A 25,780-nucleotide genomic window follows, 5' to 3' on the forward strand; every position below is an offset into this window, starting at 1 on the left:
TCACACGTTTGATCACATCTCATTACCATCTTGGGTGACTTCAACCATGTTACCATGGCTAGAACACTGCCCAACTTCTCACAGTATGTGAGCTGTACAACCAGAGGGAGAGGACCCTGGACTTGATGTATGCTAACATTAAGGATGCCTACAGCTCCTCTCCCCTCCTCCCACTGGGAAGGTCAGATCACAACCTGGTGCATCTCAAACCCTGCTACGTACCTCTGGTGAAGAGTAAACCTGCAGCCTCGAGGTCAGTGAGGAAGGTCCGGGGAGGCTTATGAGGCACTCCAGGATTGTTTTGAGGCAACAGACTGGCAGGCACTCTGTGAGCCACATGGAGAGGACATTGATGGGCTCACAGAGTGCATCACTGGTTACATCAACTTCTGTGTGGACTGCAATGTTCCGGCAAGAACTGTCCTTTGTTATTCAAATAACAAGTGATGGGTAACTAAGGACATCCTGAACACTAAAAAGAGGGTGTTTGGAGATGGAAATAGGGAGGAGCTGAGGACAATACAGAGGGACTTGAAAGCCAAGATCAGGGAGACTAAAGACAGGTATAGGAGGAAGCTTGAGTGGAAACTCTAGTAGAACAACATGAGAGAGGTCTGGAGTGGGATGAGGACCATCACTGGGTTCTGACAAACCAGCAACTGAGGAGCTGAAGGCAGTGTGGACAGGGCCAACGAACTTAACCTGTTCCTCAACAGATTTGACACTGTGGTCCCTGCCCATCCCCCACATGATTCATCTGTTGTCGGCCCCCAACCAACACATACTCCACTCTCCCCTCCTACACCACCTCACAGCCCCCCACCCTGCTCTCGTGACTACACCCCTCCCACACCTGAAACCACCACAGTGGGATTCACAGCTGAACAAGACAGCTGAAATGTCTCCACCCAAGCAAGGCTGCAGGCCCGGATGGTGTCAGCCCCAGGGTGCTCAAAGTCTGTGCCCCCAGCTATGTGGAGTACTTCACCATGTCTTCAACCTGAGCCTGAGTCTCCAGAGGGTTCCTGTGCTGTGGAAGATGTCCTGCCTCATTCCTGTACCGAAGACGCCATGCCCCAGTGGCTCCAATGACTACAGACCAGTGGCATTGACCTCCCACATCGTGAAGACCCTGGAGAGACTTGTTCTAGAGCAGCTCCGGCCTATGGTTAGGCCACACTCAGACCCTCTCCAGTTCGCCTACCAGCCCCGACTAGGAGTTGAGGGCTGGTAGGCCCTCTACGTGCTGAACCGTCTACGTGCTGAACCATCTACCTGCTGAACCGTGTCTACGCCCATCTGGACAAGCCAGCAAGCACTGTGAGGATAATGTTTTTTGACTTCTCCAGTGCATTCAACACCATCCGCCCTGCTCTGCTGGGTGAGAAGCTGACAGTGATGCAGGTGGATGCTTCCCTGGTGTCATGGATTATTGATTACCTGACTGGCAGACCACAGTACGTGCAATTGCAACACTGTGTCAGACAGAGTGGTCAGCAGCACTGGGGCTCCACAGGGGACTGTCCTGTCTCCCTTTCTCTTCACCATCTACACCTCGGACTTCAACTACAACACAGAGTCTTGCCATCTTCAGAAGTTTTCTGATGACTCTGCCATAGTTGGATGCATCAGTAAGGGAGATGAGGCTGAGTACAAGGCTACAGTGGGAAACTTTGTCACATGGTGCGAGCAGAATCATCTGGAGCTTAATGTGAAAAAGACTAAGGAGCTGGTGGTGGACCTGAGGAGGGCTAAGGCACCGGTGACCCCTGTTTCCATCCAAGGGGTCAATGTGGACATGGTGGAGGATTACAAGTACCTGGGGATACGAATTGACAATAAACTGGACTGGTCAAAGAACACAGGCTGTCTACAAGAAGGGTCAGAGCCGTCCCTATTTCCTGAGGAGACTGAGGTCCTTTAACATCTGCCGGATGATGCTGAGGATGTTCTACGAGTCTGTGGTGGCCAGTGTTATCATGTTTGCTGTTGTGTGCTGGGGCAGCAGGCCGAGGGTAGCAGACACCAACAGAATCAACAAACTCATTCGTAAGGCCAGTGATGTTGTGGGAGGTGGAACTGGATTCTCTGACGGTGGTGTCTGAAAAGAGGATGCTGTCCAAGTTGCATGCCATCTTGGTCAATGACTCCTATCCACTCCATAATGTACTGGTTAGGCACAGGAGTACGTTCAGCCAGAGACTTATTCCACTGAGATGCAACACTGAGCATCATAGGAAGTCATTCCTACCTGTGGCCATCAAACTTTACAACTCCTCCCTCGGAGTGTCAGATATCCTGAGCCAATAGGCTGGTCCTGGACTCATTTCCACTTGGCATGATTAACTTATTATTATTTAATTATTTATGGTTTTATATTGCTATATTTCTTCACTGTTCTTGGTTGGTGCGGCTGTAATGAAACCCAATTTCCCTCGGGATCAATAAAGTATGTCTGTCTGTTTGGCTCCAGCTTGGCTGGATGGAGACTTTAATCAAGCATCTCTGACCTCTCATCCTCTGTCACTCCAAGGAGAAAAGGCCAACCTATTCTCATAAGGCATGCTCCCCAATCCAGGCAACATTCTTGTAAATCTCCTCTGCACCCTTTCTACAGTTTCCACATTCTTCCTGTAGTGAGGTGGCCAGAACTGAGCACCGTACTCCAAGTGGGGTCTGACCAAGGTCCTATATAGCAGCAGTATTACCTCTCAGCTCTTAAGCTCCATCCCATGGTTGCTGAAGGCCAATACACTGTATACTGTGCTTTGAGTAGCTTTGAGTGTTCTATGGACTCAGACCCCAAGATCCCTCTGATTCTCCACACTGCAGAGAGTCTTACCGTTAATACTATATTCTGTCATCATATTTGATCGACCAAAATGAACCACCTCACACTTATCTGGGTTGAACTCCATCTGTCACTTCCCAGCCCAGTTTTGGATCCTATCGATGTCTAGCTGTAACCTCTGACAGCCCTCCACACTGTCCACAACACCCCCAAACTTTGAGTCATTAGCAAATTTACTAAACCATCCCTCGAATTCCTCATTGTAATTTATAAAAATCACGAAGAGAAGGGGTCCCAGAACAGATCCTTGAGGCACACCACTGATCACCAATCTCCATGCAGAATATGACCCATCTACAACCACACTTTGCTTTCTGTGGGCAAGTCAATTCTGGATCCACAAATCAATGTCCACTTGGATCGCATGCCTCCTGACTTTCTCAATAAGCCTTGCATGGGGCACCTTATCAAATGTCTTGCTAAAATCCGTATACACTACATCTACTGCTCTACTTTCATCAATGTGTTTAGTCACATCCTCACAAAATTCAATCAGGCTCTTAAGGCACGACCTGTCTTTGACAAAGCCACACTAACTATTCCTAATCGTATTATGCGGCTCCAAATGTTCATAAATCCTGCCTTTCAGGATCTTTTCCATCAACTTACTTACCACTGAAGTAAGACTCACTGGTCTATAATTTCCTGGGCTATCTCTACTCCCTTTCTTGAATAAAGGAACAACATCTGCAACCCTCTAGTCCCCATTGATGACGCAAAGATCATTGCCAGAGGCTCAGAAATCTCTTCCCTTCTCTCCCACAGTAGCCTGGGGTACATCTCATCCAGTCCCAGTGACTATCCAACTTGATGCTTTCCAAAAGCACCAGCACATCTTCTTTCTTAATGTCTATACGCTCAAGCTTTTCAGTCCGCAGTAAGTCATCCCTACATTTGCCAAGGTCCTTTTCCATAGTGAATACTGAAGCTCCTTTCTGCTAGCCTTATAATTTTCTAGATCTTGATCATTACCTAGTTTTGTAAGCTTTTCTTTTCTTCTTGACAAGATTTTCAACAGCCTTTGTACACCATGGTTCCTGTACCCTATCATCTTTTCCCTGTCTCATTGGAATGTACCTATGTAGAATGCTACACAGATATCCCCTGAAAATTTGCCACACTTTTTGCAGTACATTTCCCTGAGAACATCTGATCTCAATTTATGCTTCTGTTATGTCCGCAGCCCCCCCTTTGTGAGAATCGCCAGAGCACTAGTTGAGGGGGGGTCAGTAGACCCAGGAAGTGGGAGAGAGAGAGACGTGCTGAATACCGCGTTCCACCGCGATGCAAAATAAGGCAACATTAACTATTGTTTCATGGAGACCACGTGTAAAGCCCTCGGGCAAAGTGGGCTGGTTGAGAGAGAGATTGCATCATCCCAACCTGATTGACATCGGAGACCCCGTGAGGAAGTATAAAGGAGAGTCTGGGGGGGACAACCCCTTAAGACGCACCAGAAGACACACTAGCGATCCCGTCGTAGCGGGAAGCCATTTTGAAGGAAGCCACGTGCGTTAGATTCCGGGCCTGGAGTCTGTGGCTGGAATCACGGAAAACCACTTTTAGCTAACAACGGGGAAGCCTGCTCCCCTGATTCAACGGATTTGCTTCATAAAGACCCAGGCAAGTTTTTCTTTTCTCACCAATCTCTCTCTCTCTCCAACAAGTGGAAACCCAGCACCTCCCCCCCGAAAGCCAGAAGCCTGTAGGAATTTGAGTGACTTTTATATTTCCATCGGACACTATATTATCCCCTACTAGACAAACGATTGAGCTGTTTCTTATTGATGATTATTAGACCCGCGCTTTTAGATTAAGTAGTGACTACGTATATTATCTGAATGTTTGTATTAATCTTATGTTTGTGCCTCTTTCATAAATAAAGACTTTTAAAAATAGTACCATCAGACTTCAACTGACTATCTTTGCTGGTAAGTGATCCAGTTATGGGATTTCATAACACTTCCAAGTTCCTGCCTGATAGCTTCATATTTCCCCTTACTCCAATTAAACATTTTCCTAACTTGTCTGCTCCTATCCCTCTCCAATGCTATGGTAAAGAAGATAGAGTTGTGATCACTATCTCCGAAATGCTCTCCCACTGAGAGACCTGACACCTGATCAGGTTCATTTCCCAATACCAGATCAAGTACAGCCTCTCCTCTTGTAGGCTTATCTACATATTGAGTCAAGAAACCTTCCTGGACACACCTAACAAACTCCACCCTATCTGGGGAGATGCCAATCAATATTGGGGGAATTAAAATCTCCCATCATGACAACCCTGTTATTATTGCACCTTTCCAGAATTCGTCTACCTATCTGCTCCTCGATGTCCCTGTTACTATTGGGTGGTCTATAAAAAACACCCAATCGAGTTATTGACCCCTTCCTGTTCCTAACTTCCAACCACAGAGACTCTGTAGACAATCCCTCCATACCTTGCTCCTTTTGTACAGCTGTGACACTATCTCTGATCAACAGTGCCATGCCCCCATGTCTTTTACCTCCCTCCCTGTCCATTCTGAAACATCTAAAGCCTGGCACTCTAAGTAACCATTCCTGCCTCTGAGCCATCCAAGTCTCTGTAATGCACAACATCATAGCTTCAAGTATTGATCCACACACTTTAAGCTCATAAGCTTTGTTCATGATGCTTCTTGCATTAAAAGGACATATCTTCAACTATGGGTCTGAGTGTATCCCTTTTCTATTACCTGACTATCCTCCCTCTCACACTGTCTCCAAGCTTTCTCTATTTGTGAGCCAAACACCCATTCCTCCGTCACATCAGTTCGATTTCCCCCCTCCTCACCCCGCCAAGCAATTCTAGTTTAAACTCTCCCCAACAGCATCAGCAAACCTTCCTGCCAGGATATTGGTCCCCCTCGGATTAAAGTGCAACCCATCTTTATTATACAGGTCACACCTACCCCAAAATAAGTTCCAATGATCCAGAAATCTGAATCCCTGCCCCCTGCTCCAATCCCTCAGCCACGCATTTATCCTGCACCTCACTCTGTTCCTATTCTCACTGTCACATGGCACAGACAATAATCCTGAGATTAGTACCCTTGAGGTCCTGCTTCTCAGCTTCTTTCCTAACTCCTTGTAGTCTGTTTTCTGGACCTCCTCCCTTTTCCTACCTATGTCATTGGTACCAATATGTACCACGACCTCTGGCTGTTCACCTTCCCACTTCAGGATTTTGCGGACGCGATCGGAAACATCCCAGACCCTGGCACCTGAGAGGCAAACTACCATCCGAGTTTCTTTCCTGCATCCACAGAATCGCCTGTCTGATTCCCTAACTATAGAGTCCCCTATCACTGCTGCCTTCCTCTCCCTTTCCCTAGCCTTCTGAGGCACAGGGACAGACTCTGTGCCAGAGGAACAGCCACTGTCGCTTCCCCCAGGTAGGCCATCTCCGCCAACAGTAATCAAACAGATATACTTATTGTTAAGACAAGAGAACTTATTGTTAAGGGACAGCCACAGGGGTACTCTCTAGTATCTGACTCTTGCCCTTCCCTCCCCTGACTGTTACCCACTTACCTGTCTCCTGAGGTTGTGGTGTGACAACTTACCTATAGCTTTTCGCTATCACCACCTCACTTTTCCAGGTCGCCACTCAGCCTTCAGAGTTCCAACGAGGACAGACACAGAGCCATCAAACGTTCCTCGTACGGTATATATTTTCATTCCTGGAATCATCGTTGTGAACCACCATTGGACCCTCTCCAAAGCCAGCATATCTTTTCTAAGATGCGAAGCCCAAAACTGTTTACAATACTCAAGGTGAGGCCTCACCAGTGCCTTATAAAGCCTCAGCATCACATTCTTGTTCTTGTCTAGACCTCTTGAATGAATGCTGAAGTGGCATTTGCCTACCTCACCACTGTCTCAACCTGCAAGTTAACCTTCAAAGTGTTCTGTACAAAGACACCCAAGTCCCTCTGCATCTCAGATTCCTGGATTTTCTCCCTGTTTAGAAACTAGTTCGCACATTTATTTCTACTTCCAAAGTGCATGACCATGCATTTTCCAACATTGCATTTCATTTGCCACTTTCTTGCTCATTCTCCTAATCTGTCTAAGACCTTCTGCATCCTACCTGTTTCCTTAACACTACTTGCCCCTCCACCAATCTTTGTATCATCTGCAAACCCGGCAACAAAGCCATCATCTAAATCATTGATATACAGCATAAAAAAGAAAAGAAGTGGTCCCAATAACGACCCCTGCGGAACACCACTAGTCACTGACAGCCAACCAGAAAAGGATCCTTTTATTCCCACTTGCTGCCTTCTTCCAATCAGCTAATGCTCTAACCATCTTAGTAACTTTTCTGTAATACCATGGGCTCTTAACTCAGTAAGCAGCCTCATGTGTGGCACCTTGTCAAAGGCCTTCTGAAAGTCCAAATAGGCAATATCCACTCCATTCCCTTTATCTATCCTACTTATAATCTCTTCAAAAAATTCCAACAGGTGTGTCAGGCAGGATTTTCCCTGAAGGAAACCATCCTGACTTTGTACTATCTTCCTGTGTCACCAAGGACTCCATCACCTCATCTTTAACAATTGACTCTAACATCTTTCCACCACTGAGGTCAGTCTAACTGGTTTATAATTTCCTTTCTGCAGCATTCCTCTTTTCTTAAAGAGCAGAGTAGTATTTGCAATTTTTCAGTTCTCCAGCAACAATTATACAGTGCCTAAGAAGAAAAATGTGGGCTGCCTTAATGACCATCGCCCCGGTAGCACTCACATTGACAGTGATGAAATGCTTTGAGTGGTTGGTCATGACTAGACTGAACTCCTGCCTCAGCATGGACCTAGACCCATTGCAATTTGCCTCTCACCACAATCTCAATGGCTCTCCACACAGCTTTAGACCACCTGGACAACACAAACACCTACGTCAGGATGCTGTTCATCGACTATAGCTCAGCATTTAATACCATCATTCCCACAATCCTGATTGAGAAGTTGCAGAACCTGGGCCTCTGTACATCCCTCTGAAATTGGATCCTTGACCTCCTAACTGGAAGACCACAATCTGTGCGAATTGGTGATAACATGTCCTTCTCGCTGACGATCAACACTGGCACACCTCAGGGGTGTGTGCTTAGTCCACTGTTCTACTCTCTATATACACTATGACTGTTTGGCTAGGCATAGCTCAAATACCATCTGTAGATTTGCTGATGATACAACCATTGTTGGTAGAATCTCAAGTGGTGACGAGAGAGCGTACAGGAGTGAGATACGCCAACTAGTGGTTTGGTGCTGCAGCAACAACCTGGCACTCAATGTCAGTAAGACGAAAGAGCTGATTGTGAACTTCAGGAAGGGTAAGACGAAGGGACACATACCAATCCTCATAGAGGGATCAGAAGTGGAGAGAGTGAACAGCTTCAAGTTTTTGGGTGTCAAGATCTCTAAGGATCTAACCTGGTCCCAGGTTATAACTGAGGCAGTTATAAAGAAGGCAAGACAGCAGCTATATTTCATTAAGAGATTTGGGATGTCCACAAATACACTCAAAAACTTCTATAGTTGTACTATGGAGAGCATTTTGACAGGCTGCATCACTGTCTAGTATGAGGTAGCAGGTGGGGGGGGAGGGGGGGAGCTACTACACAGGACCGAAAGAAGCTGCAGAGGGTTATAAATCCAGTCATCTCCGTCTTGGGCACTAGCCTACAAAGTACCCGGGACATCTTTAGGGAGTGGTGTCTCAGAAAGACATTGTTAAAGACCTCCAGCACCCAGGGCATGCCCTTTTCTTACTGTTACCATTAGGTAGGAGGTACAGGAGCCTGAAGGCACACACTCAACAATTCAGGAACAGCTTCTTCCCCTCTGCCACCCAATTCCTAAATGGACATTGAATCTTTGGACACTACCCTCACTTTGTTTTAATATACAGTATTTCTGTTTTTGCACTTTCAAAAATCTAATCAATGTATATAATTGATTTACTTGTTTATTTATTATTACTTTTTTCCTTCTGCTAGATAATGCATTGCATTGAACAGCTGCTGCTAAGTTAACAAATTTCATGTCACATGTCAGTGATAATAAACCTGATTCTGACCATGTCAGAGTCTAATGATTTTTGAAAGATCATTTCTAATGCTATCACAATCTCTAATGCTACCTCTTCAGAACCCTAGGGAGCAGTTCCTCTGGTCTGGGTGACTTATGTACCTTTAGATCTTTCAGCTTTTTGAGCACCTTCTCTTTTGTAATAGTAACTGCACTCACTTCTCTTCCCTCACACGCTACAACATCAGGCATCCTGCTAGTATCTTCCACAGTGAAGACTGATGCAAAGTACTCTTTTAGTTCATCATCCACCTCCTTGACCCCTGTTATTATTTCAACTGACTCCTTTTCTAACTCTCATCTCTCTTTTGTTGTTAACGTAGCTGAAGAAATTTTTACTATCCACTTTGATATTATTTGCTATCTTTCTTTCATATTTCATCTTTTCCTTTTTAATGAAATGTTATTCCTCATTCCACACACTCCCCTCCTCTAAGAGGCATTGTCCCTCATTTCATACACTCCCCTCCCTCTGGGAAACACTGTCCCTCATTCTGTGCACTTAGCTCCCTCTGCGAAATGTTGTCCCTCATTCATACACTCACCTCATTCAGGGAAGTGTTCTCCCTCATTTCACACACTCACCTCCCTCTGGGAAAAATTCTCCCTCATTCCATACACACACCACACTCTGGAAAACATTGTCCCTTGTTCCACACACTCATGTCCCTGTGGGAAAGTTTGTCACTTACTTCATACGCTCACATATGTTCATGGGGATGATTCTGGGAATGAAGAGGTTACATACGAGAATTTTTTGGCAGCTTTGGGTCCGTATTCACTGGAAATTAGAAGAATGTGTTGGGATTTCATTGAAACCTTCCAAATGTTGAAAGGGCTGGATAGTACAGCAGGCAGTGAAGAAAGCTAACATGAGTGAATCTGCAGATGCTGGAAATAAATAAAAACACAAAATGCTGGCAGAACTCAGCAGGCCAGACAGCATCTATGGGAGGAGGTAGTGACGACGTTTCGGGCCGAAACCCTTCATCAGGAGCTAAGAAAGCTAATGGCATGTTGGCCTTCATAACAAGGGGAGTTGACTATAGGAGCAAAGAGGTCCTTCTGCAGTTGTACAGGGCCCTGGTGAGACCACCCCTGAAGTATTGTGTTCAGTTTTGGTCTCCAAATTTGAGGAAGGACATTCTTGCTATTGAGGGAGTGTAGCGTAGGTTTGCAAGGTTGATTCCTGGGATGGCGGGTCTGTCATAATGTTGAAAGACTGAGTGACTGGGCTTGTATTGTTGGGGTCTGGTCCGGAGCCCGCCTTCCGGGTCTTGCTCCAGTCCGCGGACTCTGGACTCCGGGCCTTTCAGCCAGCCCTCCTGTCACACGGAGCCAATGGATCATCTTGGCTTAAGGAAGTACACCTGTTGCCTATTAGGGGGCAGGTGTTTATAAGGGGCTCAGGGACTGAGCCTAATTGTGGGGTTGAATTGCTCTGAAGCTGGATTAACTTGCTCTGTACCTGGACTGTGGGCTCTGAATCCTGTCTGTACCTGTTTTGCCCGCTCTGGACCCGGTTCCACCCTTGTTGCCATCCTGCTCTGCCCTGGTTGCTGGCCTGTTCTGTATATGCTCTATCTGGTTGGTCTTGTTCCCCTGCTTCTCTCCTGTGTGCTGGTCCCACTGTTCCACCTTATTTGCCTTGCCTGCACTGTTGGTTGCCTTTACCAATGCACCCGGTGTATCACGGTAGTCCTGCTGCTCACCCTGGACCCAGCTTCCTTCTGATCCCTTGCCTCTGTCGGGGAGTTCCAGCCAGTCTGCTGCTACTCGATGGGGGTTCTGCCCCTTCCTACCTGTTGCCTCTGTCGGGGAGGTCTGGCCGGACTGCTACTGCCCGGCGGGGGTTCTGCCCCTTCCTACCCATTGCCTCTGTTGGGCAGATCCGGCTGGACTGCCGCTGCCTGGCAAGGGTTCTGCCCCTTCCTACCTGTTGCCTCCGTCAGGGAGGTCCAGCTGGACTGCTGCTGCTCGATGGGGGTTCTACCCCTTCCTAACTGTTGCCTCCTTTGGGGAGGTCCGGCCAGACTGCTACTGCCCGGCGGGGGTTCTGCCCCTTCCTACCCGTTGCCTCTGTTGGGCAGATCTGGCTGGACTGCCGCTGCCCGGCGGGGTTCTGCCCCTTCCTACCTGTTGCCTCTGTTGGGCAGGTCCAGCCAGATTGCCACTGGCCGGCAGGGGTTTCTGCCCTTTTCACCTATTGCTCCCTAAGGGTTGTGCCCCACACCTGCCCAGGTGTCCGCAACTGGCCCAGGCCTCCGTGTTTTCCGCCTGGGAGGCAGCCCTGCCCGGGATCCATGCAGCCCACCCTAAGGTCTCCTACCCTTTCCTCCCCTCGTTTCCCATGGGTTGTGCCCTACACCTGCCCAGGTGTCTGCGACTGGCCCAGGCTTCTGTGTTTCCGTCTGGGAGGCGGCCCTGCCTGGGATCCATGCGGCCCGTCATGAGGGATCCTCCTGCCCCCCCCCCGAACACTGGGATCCTCCTGCCCCACCCACCTTATCCCCTTGCATGCCACGGTATCCCCATCCTGTCCTACCCCTAGTACTTCAGTGTCTGCGTCCTGCATTTGGGTCCAATCTTGCCCCCATTCCTGACATGTATACACTGGAATTTAGAAGGATGAGAGGGGATCTGATTGAAACATATAAGATTATTAAGGGATTGGACACGCTAGAGGCAGAAAACATGTTCCCGATGTTGGGGAGTCCAGAACCAGAGGCCACAGTTTAAGAATAAGTGGTAGGCCATTTAGAATGGAGTTAAGGAAAAACTTTTTCACCCAGAGAGTTGTGGATCTATGGAATGCTCTGCCTCAGAAGGCAGTGGAGGCCAATTCTCTGGATGCTTTCAAGAAAGAGTTAGATAGAGCTCTTAAAGATAGTGGAGTTAAAGGATATGGGGAGAAGGCAGGAACGGGGTACTGATTGTGGATGATCAGCCATGATCACAGTGAATGGCAGTGCTGGCTTGAAGGGCCAAATGGCCTGCTCTTGCACCTGTTGTCTGTTGTCTATTGTCTATACTGTGGATGTTGAGAGGATGTCAGTGTCCAGAACAAGAGTGCACAGTCTCAAAATAGTGGGGCAACTTTTTAGAACGGAGGTAAGGAGGAATACTTCTAGACAGAGTGTAGTGAATCTATGGAATGCGCTGCCACAGACAGCTGTGTATATTTTAAGTAAAAATTGATCGTTTCATAATTGGTCATGCCATCAAAGGTTATGGCAAGAAGGCAGATTCAATGGGCTGAATGGCCTAATTCTGCTCCTATGTTTTATGGTCTTAAAACTCACAATCCTCCAAGTGAGGTTTCAGTACTGCTTTATGTCTCAACAATGCACCCTTGCTTTTATATTCTATTCCTCCTGAAATGAATGCTCACACAGACTTCCTCACATTGCCTTCCTCACCACAGACTTAACCTGCAAATTACCCTTTAGGGAATCTTGCACAAGGGCTCCCAACTCCCTTTGCACCTCAGTTTTTTGTATTTTCTCTCCATTTAGAAAATACCCTTTTAATTCTTCTTCCAAAATGCATGACCATGCACTTCCTGACACTATTCCATCTGCTACTCTTTGCCCATTCTTCTAATCTGTCTAAGTCCTTTTGAGCCTCTCTACTTCCTCAAATTACCTGCCCTTCTATCTACCTTCTCATTGTCTGCAAACTTCATAACAAAGCAATGAATTCCATCATCTGAATCATTGACATGTAGTGTAAAAAGAATCAGTCCCAACACAGCCCCCATGAAACAGCACTAGTCACTGCAGCCAACCAGAAAAGGCTCCCTTTATTCCCACTATTTACCTCCTGCCAGTCAGCCACTGCTTTATCCATGCTAGAACCTTTCCTGTAATACCATGGGCTCTAATCTTGTTAAGCATCCTCACGCATGACACCTTGTCAAAGGCCTTCTGAAAATCCAAATACAAAACATCAACTGATTCTCATGTGCCTCCAAGTATATTGAGACCACATCTTTAATAATCAACTCCAACATCTTCCCAACCACTGAGGTCAGACTAACTGACCAATAGTTTCCTTTCTTCTGACTCTCTCCTTTTTTGAAGAGTAAAGTGACATTTGTCATTTTCCTGTCTTCCAGAATTTCATGATTCTTGATATATCGTTATGAGTGCATTCTTAACTTCTTTAGCCACCTCTTTCAGCACTTTGGCATGGACACCATCTGGTCCAGGTGACTTATCCACCTTCAGATCTTTCAGTTTTCCAATAACCTTCTCTGGGGGATCCTCATGCCCCCGACACTCTCGAACTTCCACCACACTGCCAGTGTCTTCCACAGTGAAGACTGATGCAAAATACTTAACCTGCCATTTCCATTCCCCCCTCCTGCATCATTTTCCAGTGGTCCGATGTCCACTCTCACCTCTCTTGCACTTTATGTATCGAGGAGACTTTTGGTATCCTCTTTAACATTATTGGCTAGCTTGTTTGCATGTTCCATCTTTACCTTTTTAATAACATTTTCAGTCGCCTTCTGTTGGTATTTGAAAGCTTTCCAATCCTCTAACTTCCCACTAACTTTTGCTCTACATTATGCCCTCTCTTTGGCTTTTATATTGGCTTTAACTTGTCATGTCAACCACGGTTGGGCCATCTTTCCATTTGAATACTTCTTCTTTGGGCTGTATATACACTATGCCTTCCAAATAGTTTCCTGAATAATATTATGAGTGGCAAAGATTGGATAGTCAGTCAGAATCTTTTTCACAGGATAGAAATATTATACCAGAGGCTTTAAGGTGTAAGGGGGAAGTTTAAAGGAGATGTAAGTGGTAAGTATACACTTACATAGAGTGCTGGACACCTGGAACTTGATGGCTCTTTGTAAATTGTAGTGACATTTCTCGAGCGAGACCAGGGCTTTGTCTCATACAGTGAGTGCAGTGCACACAGAACTAGCAATCCAAGGTTTCTAGTTTGGGTCGATCCAGACCGATTTTTGGGGCACAACATCATTGATGCACTTCCAGTTGAAGCCCGTGACTACTTCCATGTACTTGGAGACATCCTCAAGTCAGAACACATCCCAGCTGACGTCATCAAAGCAGCCCTGTAACATGGAGTCTGGTTAGTTGGACCACCAGTGGATGGTTTTCACTATGGCCACTGCCTGTTTCAGCTTCTGCCTATACAAGGGCAGGAGCAAGATGGAGAAGTGGTCAGAGTTCCCAAACGATGGACAGAGGGGCACCTTGTAGGCATTGCGGAAGGGAAAGTCGCTGAGGCTGAGTAAGCTTCCACCCTGTATGGTCACCAGGATGTGTTGTCAGAACTTGGATAAGCTTCAGTCAGAGATGCTTGATTAAAGTCTCCAGCGACGATGAAAGCAGCCTCTGAGAGCGCTGGTTCTTGGATGTTAATAGTCTCGCCTCGTTCTTTGAGAGTCAGCTCGTTATCTGCCCATGAGGGAATGTACACATGAATTCTTCAGGCATGCCCATGAATTCTTCAGGCAGCCAGAATGGCCAACATAGCAGCACAAGGTAAGCCAGATCCAGAGCAAAAGGATTTGAGGGTGGCATCTTCTGGTCAAGGTTGTGCCAAACTCGTGATCCCATGATCATCTGTTCAAGCTGGAGCCAAACACATGATCACGTGATCATCCAGCCAAGCTGGAACTAAACACATGATCCCACGATCTTCCAGTCAAGTTGGAGCTGAACAAGTGATCACATGATCTTCAAGGAGGTGCCGAACACATGCTCCCTTGACCTCTGGTCAAGGTGGTGCCCTGCACATGATCTCACGATCTTCTGGTCAAGATGGTGCCGAACACGTGATCCTGTGATCTTCCGGTCAAGATGGTGTCAAACACGTGATGCCATGATCTCTGGTCAAGGTGGTGCCAAGCTGTGATGACTATTGATGTGGCTCAGACTTGCTTGTTTCTTTAGATTTGTAGGGATGTTTTTGGGCACAGGGACAGGGATGTGGGGGATTTAGAAGTTAAGGGCTGTAAATGAAGAGTCCAACTCAGATCTTTCGGGTTGACTGAAGATACAGACAAGCGATCCCCAAGGTCAATGAGCAAGATCGTAGTCTATATCCAGCCCATGGACGAAGGGCTGGGGAAAACGACACTCCAAAGTCTTGAGTCACAGATTAGAGGTCTGTGTGGGTAGGAGTCATGAAGGATGGTGACTCATCAAGTCAGTGAGTCCCAGGGTCAGAGATCCTTGTGAGTACAGAGGTCAAGGCACGGACTTTATCAAGTCTGTCATTGGTGAGTCCTGAGGTTGATACTGAAGGTCAAAGATCAGGACCAAAGTTGGCAAGTCTTGAAGTTGATGCCTGACGGTCAAAGTCCCTGGGTCATCACATCTGTCAGTTGGAAGCCTGATCTCCACGGGTCTGAATGCCTTTGCCAGGGAAGGAGTCTGACAGGCAGCTTGTCCTCATGTTAGAAGCCTATCTACATGTGTGAGTCGGTGGAAAAGGCTTGTTGTGCTGTTTCTGAGGTTGTTGATGCTTGACATGTTCTGCTGAACATTGCAGACATGCTATGTTGACACCAGAATGTGTGACGACATTGTGGGCTGCTCCTAGCAACATCCATGTTTCAATGTAGTGGTGATGGATGGCTGAATAAATCAGAATCTCTGAGGTCAGGGGCACATAACCCAATAACTGTAGCTCCAGACACAGCAAACATTCTCAGATCTTTATGAAAATAACAAACTGCTTTTATTGAATAAATACCAGACACCGATGATGTATGAAATTATAGCAAGTCAAGTGTTCAGGTGGAACAAGGTAGGACCCCACCACTCTACCACTGATTGAGTCGTTGGCCAGGTGAAGTGTGGAAGCACTCAACACATCTCAACCTGCCATCCACTCAGGGAGGGTTTCTGAGGATGGAGGGTCCACGCAAACGCACTGACTGGCAACAGCTGTGCTCAGCTGATTGGCTGAGGCACCTGGCCAAGCTGATCCCTCGTCATTCTTTGGCAACAGGGAGGTTTCGCTGTTTTCTGTGCTCCAGGTATCTTTGGAAGGCAGGTTCCTCGCTCTGCTCCTCCACTTCTGCCGATGGAAGAGAAAACAATGAGATACAAACAGAGCAGAGAGCACACACTACCCAAGTCCCATATCACCTCCCCATCTACAACCTGGAGATGTGCACAGTCCAAGTCCCATTCCCTCCCCATCCACAACATGGAGATGTGCGCAGTCCAAGTCCCATTCCCTCCGCATCCACAACATGGAACTTTCCCTGTTTAATGGCTTTGTCTGTCATGCAGAGTCCTCACCTGCAGGCTGAAGGATGTGCCACTTACTTTGATAATCCAGGTCATCCGTATCTGAATCAACTTCCTCATCCTCTTCATCAGCAATCCCACGGGTTAGGATTAGACCTGAGGGACCCGGATCCACCTCATGTTCCTCATCTGCTAGACATGAAAAGTTAAGAAGCATATTCAATTCCACTACACAGAGGTGAGGAGGCACATCCTCGCACATTCCTTCTCTCCTGCACACCACTACCTCCAAACACTATTGATCAGGATGTGAAGGGAACTTTTCTGGATATTAGCGAATCTTTCTGGATGTTGAAGAATAAGATGATCCAGTGGCTACACTTCATTTGGTGTTTAAGGAGATCCAGACTGTAGCAAATTTCTATAGATGTACCCTGGAGAGCATCTGACTGGTTGCATCACCGTCTGATATGGAAGCACCAATGCACAGAATCAGAAAAAGCTGCAGAAGGTTGTCAAGTCAGCCAGCTCCATCATGGGCACTAGCCTCCCAGAGCCTTCTCCGTCCAGGATGTGCCCTCGTGTCATTACCACCATTAAGGAGGAGGTACAGGAGCCTGAAGACACACACTTAACATTTTAGGTACAGCTTCTTCCCCTCCACTGTCAGATTTCTGAACAGCCTACGAAGCCATGGACACCAGATCACCCTTTAGCTCTGTTTTTGCGCTACTTCATTGTTTTATATTTCTGATTGAAACTTGTAGTTTTTTTTACTACTGCTACAAAACAACACATTTCACCACATACATCCATGATAGGAAACCTGATTCTTATTCAAAAAATGGCTCTAAGTTAGACTATCGGCTCTGATTTTGATAACTGGAGAACAGGTTCGAAGGTTCAAACAGTTTATTCCAGCTCCTGTTCGTGTTCTGAACCCCCAAACCAGGCAGCCTCAGCTTCCAGTAGCCCTCCCACGCAGACACCCCAGAATGACCAGGGCTGGTCAGAGAGCAAGGGTGAGCAATCCCACTCACCATTGGCAGGAATGGGGCTGGAATCCATGGCAATCTCCCCCATGTCTTTTCGCAGTTGTTCTAGTTGGTCTTCACGCTTCTTCGCCTCCTTGGCAGCCTGGGACACAAAAAGAGTAAACTGTGGGTGGGGAGGGGACAGAGGTGAGGGAGGGGTTCGTCACCTCCTTCACCTAGGCTACAAAGAGGAGATTAAACTGTGGGTGGGAGGGGATAGAGGGGAAGGAGGGGTTTTTCACCTCTTTGGCAGCCAAGAACACAAAGAAGTGGGTGATGGGGATAGGGGTGAGCGAGGGAGGATGTAGACTACAAAAGCATGGGCGGCTTAAAAGGCAGGAAGGACACTTTCCTGTATTTGCCAAGGTAGTGAATGCAAGAGCAGGGTGAGTATATTGTTGACAACAGTCAGATCACAGCGGGGGAAAGATGCAGAGATTTACTTTTTATGTCAAAGTTGAAGTGGTCTTCAATGGAACAAATACAGAATAAAGGGATATTTTGACAAGGAGTTTATTCAGAGTGAACTGAGAAGATAAATCTCAGCAAGGAGAGGTCATGGCTTTGAAAATGTGAAGAATTAGAGGGAGAGGAGAAAGAGAGAAAACTTCTCCCGAGAAGGTGGGAAAGCTGATGAGTGGAGGCAGAAACCATTCTCACTGAAGGGGCGCTATTTCAGTGATGAACCGCGAGGTGGAACTGGACTAATCCACATGCTCGGTGCATTCTGTAAGAGGATGAGCGGAACGGGCCACCTCCTCCTGGGCAGCACCGCCATCGTGGGTGGGTGAGTGAGGGATCTGAAAGACAGGTCCACGGGAACCAGGGAGGGGGCAGCTGGGGAGAAGCCACTAATACTCTGAGCACTGTCACGCAAACATCACTCACCAGGTGTTGCTGCATCTTCTCATAATGAGGTCGATAATCACTGTACGAAGACAAGAAAACTCAAATTAAATAGTGTCTGAGAGTCCTGAAATCACCAAAACTTAGTAGCCAGGTCTGAGGCAATGGGTTTGGGACAACTAGTCAAGTGTTTCTGTATTCCTGCAGCAACAAGCAGAAACACAGTGAACACAGACATCTGGAGAGAGGAAGGACCCTTCACCACCAAATATTGTGCAAGGTCTTTCAGCTCACCGTTCGTACTCAGCTGCTGCTTCCGTGACCTGCTGCAGGAATTCATGCATCCCAACGCCCTCGACTGCTGAAACCCCAACCACCTGAAAGAAACAAACCGAATTAGAGCGGCCACAGTTAAACAACCCAACACTGCCCAACGTAGACTATACACCCTCATACACAGTGCAGTCTCACTCCAGGTAAGTGCTGTCAAACAACCTGTCACACACGGTACAGTCTCACTCCAGGTAAAGCCTGTCATACAACCCGTCACACACTGTACAGTCTCACTCCAGGTAAATGCTGTCACATATGTTATAGTCTCACTCCAGGTAAATGCTGTCAAACAACTTGTCACACACTGTACAGTCTCACTCCAGGTAAATGCTGTCAAACAACCTGTCACACATGGTACAGTCTCACTCCAGGAAAAATTTATCACATATGGTACAGTCTCACTCCAGGTAAATGCTGTACCATATGTTATAGTCTCACTCCAGGTAATTGCTGTCAATCAACTTGTCACACACAGTACAGTCTCACTCCAGGTAAAGGGTGTCATACAACTAGTCACACATCATACAATCTCACTCCAGTGAAGACTGTCAAACAACCCGTCACACACAGTACAGTCTCACTCCAGGTAAATGCTGTCACACACAGTATAGTCTCACTCCAGGTAAGTGCTGTCAAACAACCTGTCACACACTGTACAGTCTCACTCCAGGTAAATGCTGTCAAACAACCCGTCACACACTGTACAGTCTCATTCCAGGTAAATGCTGTCACATATGTTATAGTCTCACTCCAGGTAAATGCTGTCAAACAACTTGTCACACACTGTACAGTCTCACTCCAGGTAAATGCTGTCAAACAACCTGTCACACATGGTACAGTCTCACTCCAGGAAAAATTTATCACATATGGTACAGTCTCACTCCAGGTAAATGCTGTACCATATGTTATAGTCTCACTCCAGGTAATTGCTGTCAATCAACTTGTCACACACAGTACAGTCTCACTCCAGGTAAAGGGTGTCATACAACTAGTCACACATCATACAATCTCACTCCAGTGAAGACTGTCAAACAACCCGTCACACACAGTACAGTCTCACTCCAGGTAAATGCTGTCACACACAGTATAGTCTCACTCCAGGTAAATGCTGTCAAACAACTTGTCACACACTGTACAGTCTCACTCCAGGTAAATGCTGTCAAACAACCTGTCACACACGGTACAGTCTCACTCCAGGTAAATGTTGTCACATATGTTATAGTCTCACTCCAGGAAAAATTTGTCACATATGGTACAGTCTCACTCCAGGTAAATGCTGTCACATATGTTATAGTCTCACTCCAGGTAATTGCTGTCAATCAACTTGTCACACACAGTACAGTCTCACTCCAGGTAAAGGGTGTCATACAACTAGTCACACATGATACAATCTCACTCCAGTGAAGACTGTCAAACAACCTGTCACACACAGTACAGTCTCACTCCAGGTAAATGCTGTCACACATGGTACAGTCTCACTCCAGGTAAATGCTGTCACACATGATACAGTCTCACTCCAGGTAAATGTTGTCACATATGGTACAGTCTCACTCCAGGTAAATGCTGTCAATCAACTTGTCACACACAGTACAGTCTCACTCCAGGTAATGGGTGTCATACAACTAGTCACACACGATACAATCTCACTCCAGTGAAGCCTGTCAAACAACCCGTCACACACGGTACAGTCTCACTCCAGGTAAAGGGTGTCACACACGGTACAGTCTCACTCCAGGGAAATGCTGTCACACGCGGTACAGTCTCACTCCAGGGAAATGCTGTCACACACGGTACAGTCTCACTCCAGGGAAATGCTATCACACATGGTACAGTCTCACTCCAGGGAAATGCTGTCACATACGGTACAGCCTCACTCCATGTAATTGCTGTCACATATGGTACAGTCTCACTCCAGGTAAATGCTGTCACACACAGTACAGTCTCACTCCAGGTAAATGCTGTCACACATGGTACAGCCTCACTCCATGTAAATGTTGTCACATATGTTATAGTCTCACTCCAGGTAAATGCTGTCAAACAACTTGTCACACACAGTACAGTCTCACTCCAGGTAAAAGCTGTCAAACAACCTGTCACACATGGTACAGTCTCACTCCAGGTAAAGCCTGTCATACAACCCGTCACACACCATACAGTCTCACTCCAGGTAAATGCTGTCACATATGTTACAGTCTCACTCCAGGTGAATGTTGTCACACATGGTACAGCCTCACTCCAGGTAAAGGCTGTCAAACAACTTGTCACACGCGGTACAGCCTCACTCCATGTAATTGCTGTCACATATGTTACAGTCTCACTCCAGGTAAATGCTGTCATACACAGTACAGTCTCACTCCAGGTAAATGCTGTCACATATGTTATAGTCTCACTCCAGGTAAATGTTGTCACATATGGTACAGTCTCACTCCAGGTAAATGCTGTCACATATGGTACAGTCTCACTCCAGGTAAATGCTGTCACACATGGTACAGTCTCACTCCAGGTAAATGCCGTCACACACGGTACAGTCTCACTCCAGGTAAATGCTGTCATACACGGTACAGCCTCACTCCATGTAAATGCTGTCACATATGGTACAGTCTCACTCCAGGTAAATGCTGTCACACACAGTACAGTCTCACTCCAGGTAAATGCTGTCACATATGTTATAGTCTCACTCCAGGTAAATGCTGTCACACACAGTACAGTCTCACTCCAGGTAAATGCTGTCACATATGTTATAGTCTCACTCCAGGTAAATGTTGTCACATATGGTACAGTCTCACTCCAGGTAAATGCTGTCACACATGGTACAGTCTCACTCCAGGTAAATGCCGTCACACATGGTACAGTCTCACTCCAGGTAAATGCCGTCACACATGGTATAGAAACGGAGAGAAGCTGATGGTAACTGAAAAGGTAGCTGTCGTGATTTACCCGCAGGTTACTGTAGAATTCATCCAGGACAAGGCTCATGGAACGAGTTAGATTGCTGGCATAGGTTGTCTCTTGGTTCAATGCATCTTGAAATGTTTCAAAATCTGTCATCCACTCCACAGCGAAACTGTGATCCACAATGTCAATCTACAACAGAAGCATAAAACCATAAAATATTGGAGCAGAATTAGGCTGTTTGGCCCATCATGGCTGATTTATTGTTATAGGTGATACATCGTCCTAAAGCCAGAAGGTGTAGTCAATACGCAGGATTGCAGTTGGGACACACACGGCTACTGCAGTCTCATTTCCTCAGATTTCAATTGGAGTAGGATGTTTGCAAAGGGGTGTCCAGACAGCAGGATCCTTAAAATTACAAGAGTTCAAGATCTGCATGTTCCTCTTTGAGTGAAGGGCAGATATAAGGTAGGGAACCCTGGATTACATTAGATAATACGTCGTTGGCCGGGAAAACAGTTTGGGTCAGGCACAGACAGCTGGGATTGTGAATCCCCAGAGGGGTATACCAGATACCGGATACTAAGAAAGAAATCTGGAACAGGAATGTTAGATTTGTCGAAGATTCAGAGGCACAGATAGAATGAACAGCCAGGACAATAGCTAACACCAGAGGACATCCATTTAAGGTGAGTGCAGAAAAATTTAGGGGAGATGTCAGAGTGATGGGTGTCTGGAATACACTGCCGGAGGGGATGGTAGAGGCTGACACAATCGGGACATTTAAGACTCTTAGATAGGCAAAAGATGCAAGAAAAATGGAGGGTTATGGGCTGTGTAGGAGGGAAGGGTTAGATTAATCATGGAGTCAATTTAAAAAGGTCAGCACAACATTGTGGGCTGAAGGGCCTGTACTGTTTTACGTTCTGTGTTAGTGGGTATGTCTTGCGGGAAGTTCACATTAAAGTAGAGGTGCTGTACATCTTAAAACATATGGACCAAATAATCTCTGCCTGAAATATACTCAATGACTTGGTCCCCACAGTTGCCTGTAACAATGAATTCCACGGATTCATGACCCTCTGCCACAGGTCACTCAGCACCCTACCTGGCCATTCGAGGGGCCCAAGAATGAAGTTCAGCAAGCCAATCGAGGGGTGTGGGGATTCACCCCAGTCTGGCCAATCGAGGGGTGTGGGGATTCACCCTAGCCTGGCCAATCAAGGGGCACGAGGATTCACCCCAGCCTGGCCAATCGAGGGGCTCGAGGATTCACCCCAGCCCGGCCAATCAAGGGGCACGAGGATTCACCCCAGTCTGGCCAATCGAGGGGTGTGGGGATTCACCCCAGCACGGCCAATCAAGGGGCACGAGGATTCACCCCAGCCCGGCCAATCAAGGGGCACGAGGATTCACCCCAGCCCGGCCAATCGAGGGGTGTGGGGATTCACCCCTGTCTGGCCAATCGAGGGGTGTGGGGATTCACCCCAGTCTGGCCAATCGAGGGGTGTGGGGATTCACCCTAGCCTGGTCAATCGAGGGGCTCGAGGATTCACCCCAGCTCGGCCAATCGAGGGGCACGAGGATTCACCCCAGTCTGGCCAATCGAGGGGTGTGGGGATTCACCCCAGCCCGGCCAATCGAGGGGCTCGAGGATTCACCCCAGTCTGGCCAATTGGGGGGTGTGGGGATTCACCCTAGCCTGGTCTATCAAAGGGCTCGAGGATTCACCCCAGCTCGGCCAATCGAGGGGCTCGAGGGTTCACCCCAGCCTGGCCAATCGAGGGGTGTGGGGATTCACCCTAGCCTGGCCAATCGAGGGGCACGAGGATTCACCCCAGCCCAGCCAATTGAGGGGCAAGAGGATTCACCCCAGCCTGGCCAATCGAGGGGCACAAGGATTCACCACAGCCTGGCCAATCAAGGGGCACGACGATTCACCCTGACCGCTACCATGGCTTTGTGGGAACAGTACGAAGCACCAATGGCAGAAGGCTCACTGCGGGAGTGCAACAGAGAATTAACGTGGGGGCATTTTGAAGCTGAGGGGTACTGATGGACTGAGCAGGGGACAGGTTTTCTTCCCGGTAGCTCCAGGTTGTTCTGTAAACTTTAACTAACTTTCAATACCAGTGAGCAAACTTCTCTCATAACTGTTCTTCCTCACGCTAATCCAGTTTATCATTTCACTACTCTCTGCACATCCCACCGAGCCCAACTCTCACAATGCAGGTAGTCAGAGATACAGCACAGAAGTTGCTTCAAGATGGCTGCATGACGCAGTTTGCAGCTGCCTCTCCAGAGTTGATATTTGTTATTTGTTAAGCGGGGTGCCATGCACAATCCTAATCTGATGAAAAACAGACGTGGGAGCACAGAGGAACATCTGGAAATCTCCAGGATGCCCTTCTTCGTTGCTGCTGCTGTTGTGAGGTCCGGGTCTCTGCTGGGAAGAACAGGCCCCCAGTCCTCAGGGTTGTGTTGCCGGTGGCTGGTGGCGGGGCGTCGTAGTGCACTCGGCAGAGGATGGTGCTCAGAGAGGCTGCGCCGGAGGGGATGGTCGGAGGCTCAGAGGCTCAACGGACGGAGTCCACAGCAGTCGGGGCGCTTTCACTGTGTGCTGCGTCTGCAAGGCTGAGTCCGGCGGCACCGTGTAAGTCCGCAGTGGGGGCATTCCTCTTCTACCGCCTGAGTGGGATGACGTGCCTGAAACTGTGTGGTGGTTTCTTTCGAACTAATAGGCTTTTAACATCTTTGGACTATTTTTACTGTGCCCATGGTCTGTTTTTATCAATTATGGTATTGTTTGCACTGTTGTAACTATATGTTAACTATAACTATTTGTAACTATGTGGTTTTGTGTAGATCTTGTAGCTTTAGTTTTTGGTTTGTTGGATGGTAGAGTTGGTCTCCTGACTTGGTGTGTCTGGGTAGTCTTGTTTTATCTGTTGGGTTTGGAGCTCCTTTCCGGGGAACACACTAAGACGGTAGCGCGATACTAATACGCAGCAGCCTCTCCGGACTCTGGATTTAGGGATTGCCAAACATTTTATGGATTTTCTGGTGTAGTCTGTTTTGTCATGTGCTTTGTGATATCACTCTGGAGGAACGTTGTTTCATTTTTTAACCGCATTGCAGTTGTGGTTTCTAAATGACAATAAACCGAAATACAGTTCAATTCAATTCAATATACCCTTCTGGCCCTTCAAACTGTACCGCCCACAATCCCTGATCTAACCCTCACCTAATCACGGGACAATCTGCAATAACCAATTAACCTACCCAGTATGGCTTTGGATCATAGAAGGAAACCAGAGGACCCAGAGAAAACACACATGTTCCATGAGGAGGACCATGAGACATAGGAACAGAGTTAGGCCATTCAGCCCATCGAGTCTGCTGTCATTCCATCATGTCTGAACCCAGATCCCATTCAATCCCATACACCTACCTTCTTGCCATATCCTTTGATGCCCTCTCACAAATCAGGGAGCGATCAACTTCCGGTTTAAATAAACCCATAGACAGAGCCTCCACAGAGTCACTGCTCTCTGGCTAAAAAAAAAATCCTCCTTACCTCTGTTCTAAAAGGTTATCGCTCAAATTTGAGGCTGTGCTTTCCAGTTCTGGATAATCCCACCAAATAAACATCGTCTTTATCTCATCCTTTCAACATTCAGTAGGTTTCAATGAGATCATAAAACATAGAAATTTACAGCATATTCCAGGCCCTTCGGCCCACAATGTTATATTGACCATGTAACCTACTCTAGAAACTGCCTAGAATTTCCCCAGTGCGTAGCCCTCTGTTTTTCTAAGCTCCACGTAGCTATCTAAGAGTCTCTTAAAAGACCCTATTGCATTCGCTTCCAACACTACCGCCAGCAGTGCATTCCACGCACCAACCACTCTGTGTGAAAAACACACCCCTGACATCCCCTCAGTACCCACTTCCAAGCATCTTAAAACGATGCCCCCTTGTGTTAGCCATTTCGGCCCTGGGGAAAAAGTCTCTGGCTATCCACACGATCAATGTCCGTCATCATCTTATACACCTCTGTCAGGTCACCTCTCATCCTCTGTCGCTCCAAGCAGAAAAGGCCAAGAACACAACCTAATCTCATAAAGTACGCCCTCCAACCCAGGCAACATCCTTGTAAATCTCCTCTGCACTCTCTCTATAGATTGCACATCCTTCCTGTAGTGAGGTGACCAGAACTGAGCACAGTACTCCAAGAGGATCTGACCAAGGTCTTATGTAGCTGTAACATTACCTCACAGTTGATGAATGCTAACACACCATACGCATTCTTAACAATATCAACATGCACAGCAGCTTTGAGTGTCCTATCAAGGAACCCAAGATCTCTCAGCTTCTCCACACTGCCAAGAATCTTACGTTTATATTATATCATCTTCAAATTGGACCTATCAAAGTAAACCACCTCACATTTAGACCATAAGACA

The 25,780-nt window shown here is 47.2% G+C and overlaps 1 protein-coding gene across 2 annotated transcripts in view; it reads right to left on the minus strand.

Moving 5' to 3' along the window:
- Positions 1-15,664: 15,664 nt before the first annotated feature.
- Positions 15,665-25,780, minus strand: part of gpn1 (GPN-loop GTPase 1) — a 52,187-nt gene continuing 42,071 nt past the window's right edge. Inside the window, exons 9-14 of one of the 2 annotated variants that reach the window (XM_059985401.1) lie at positions 21,356-21,502; positions 18,380-18,462; positions 18,128-18,167; positions 17,246-17,342; positions 16,284-16,394; positions 15,665-16,029 (exon numbers count right to left, since the gene is read on the minus strand). In XM_059985401.1, coding sequence (XP_059841384.1) covers positions 15,944-16,029; positions 16,284-16,394; positions 17,246-17,342; positions 18,128-18,167; positions 18,380-18,462; positions 21,356-21,502 — 564 coding nt within the window. In that variant the 3' untranslated portion in view covers positions 15,665-15,943. Of the gene's footprint in view, positions 16,030-16,283; positions 16,398-17,245; positions 17,343-18,127; positions 18,168-18,379; positions 18,463-21,355; positions 21,503-25,780 lie in introns of both variants that reach the window. The other variant, XM_059985400.1, reaches the window with a different exon arrangement.

Source organism: Hypanus sabinus, chromosome 12, assembly GCF_030144855.1.
Source record: "Hypanus sabinus isolate sHypSab1 chromosome 12, sHypSab1.hap1, whole genome shotgun sequence".
Lineage (NCBI taxonomy): Eukaryota > Metazoa > Chordata > Chondrichthyes > Myliobatiformes > Dasyatidae > Hypanus > Hypanus sabinus.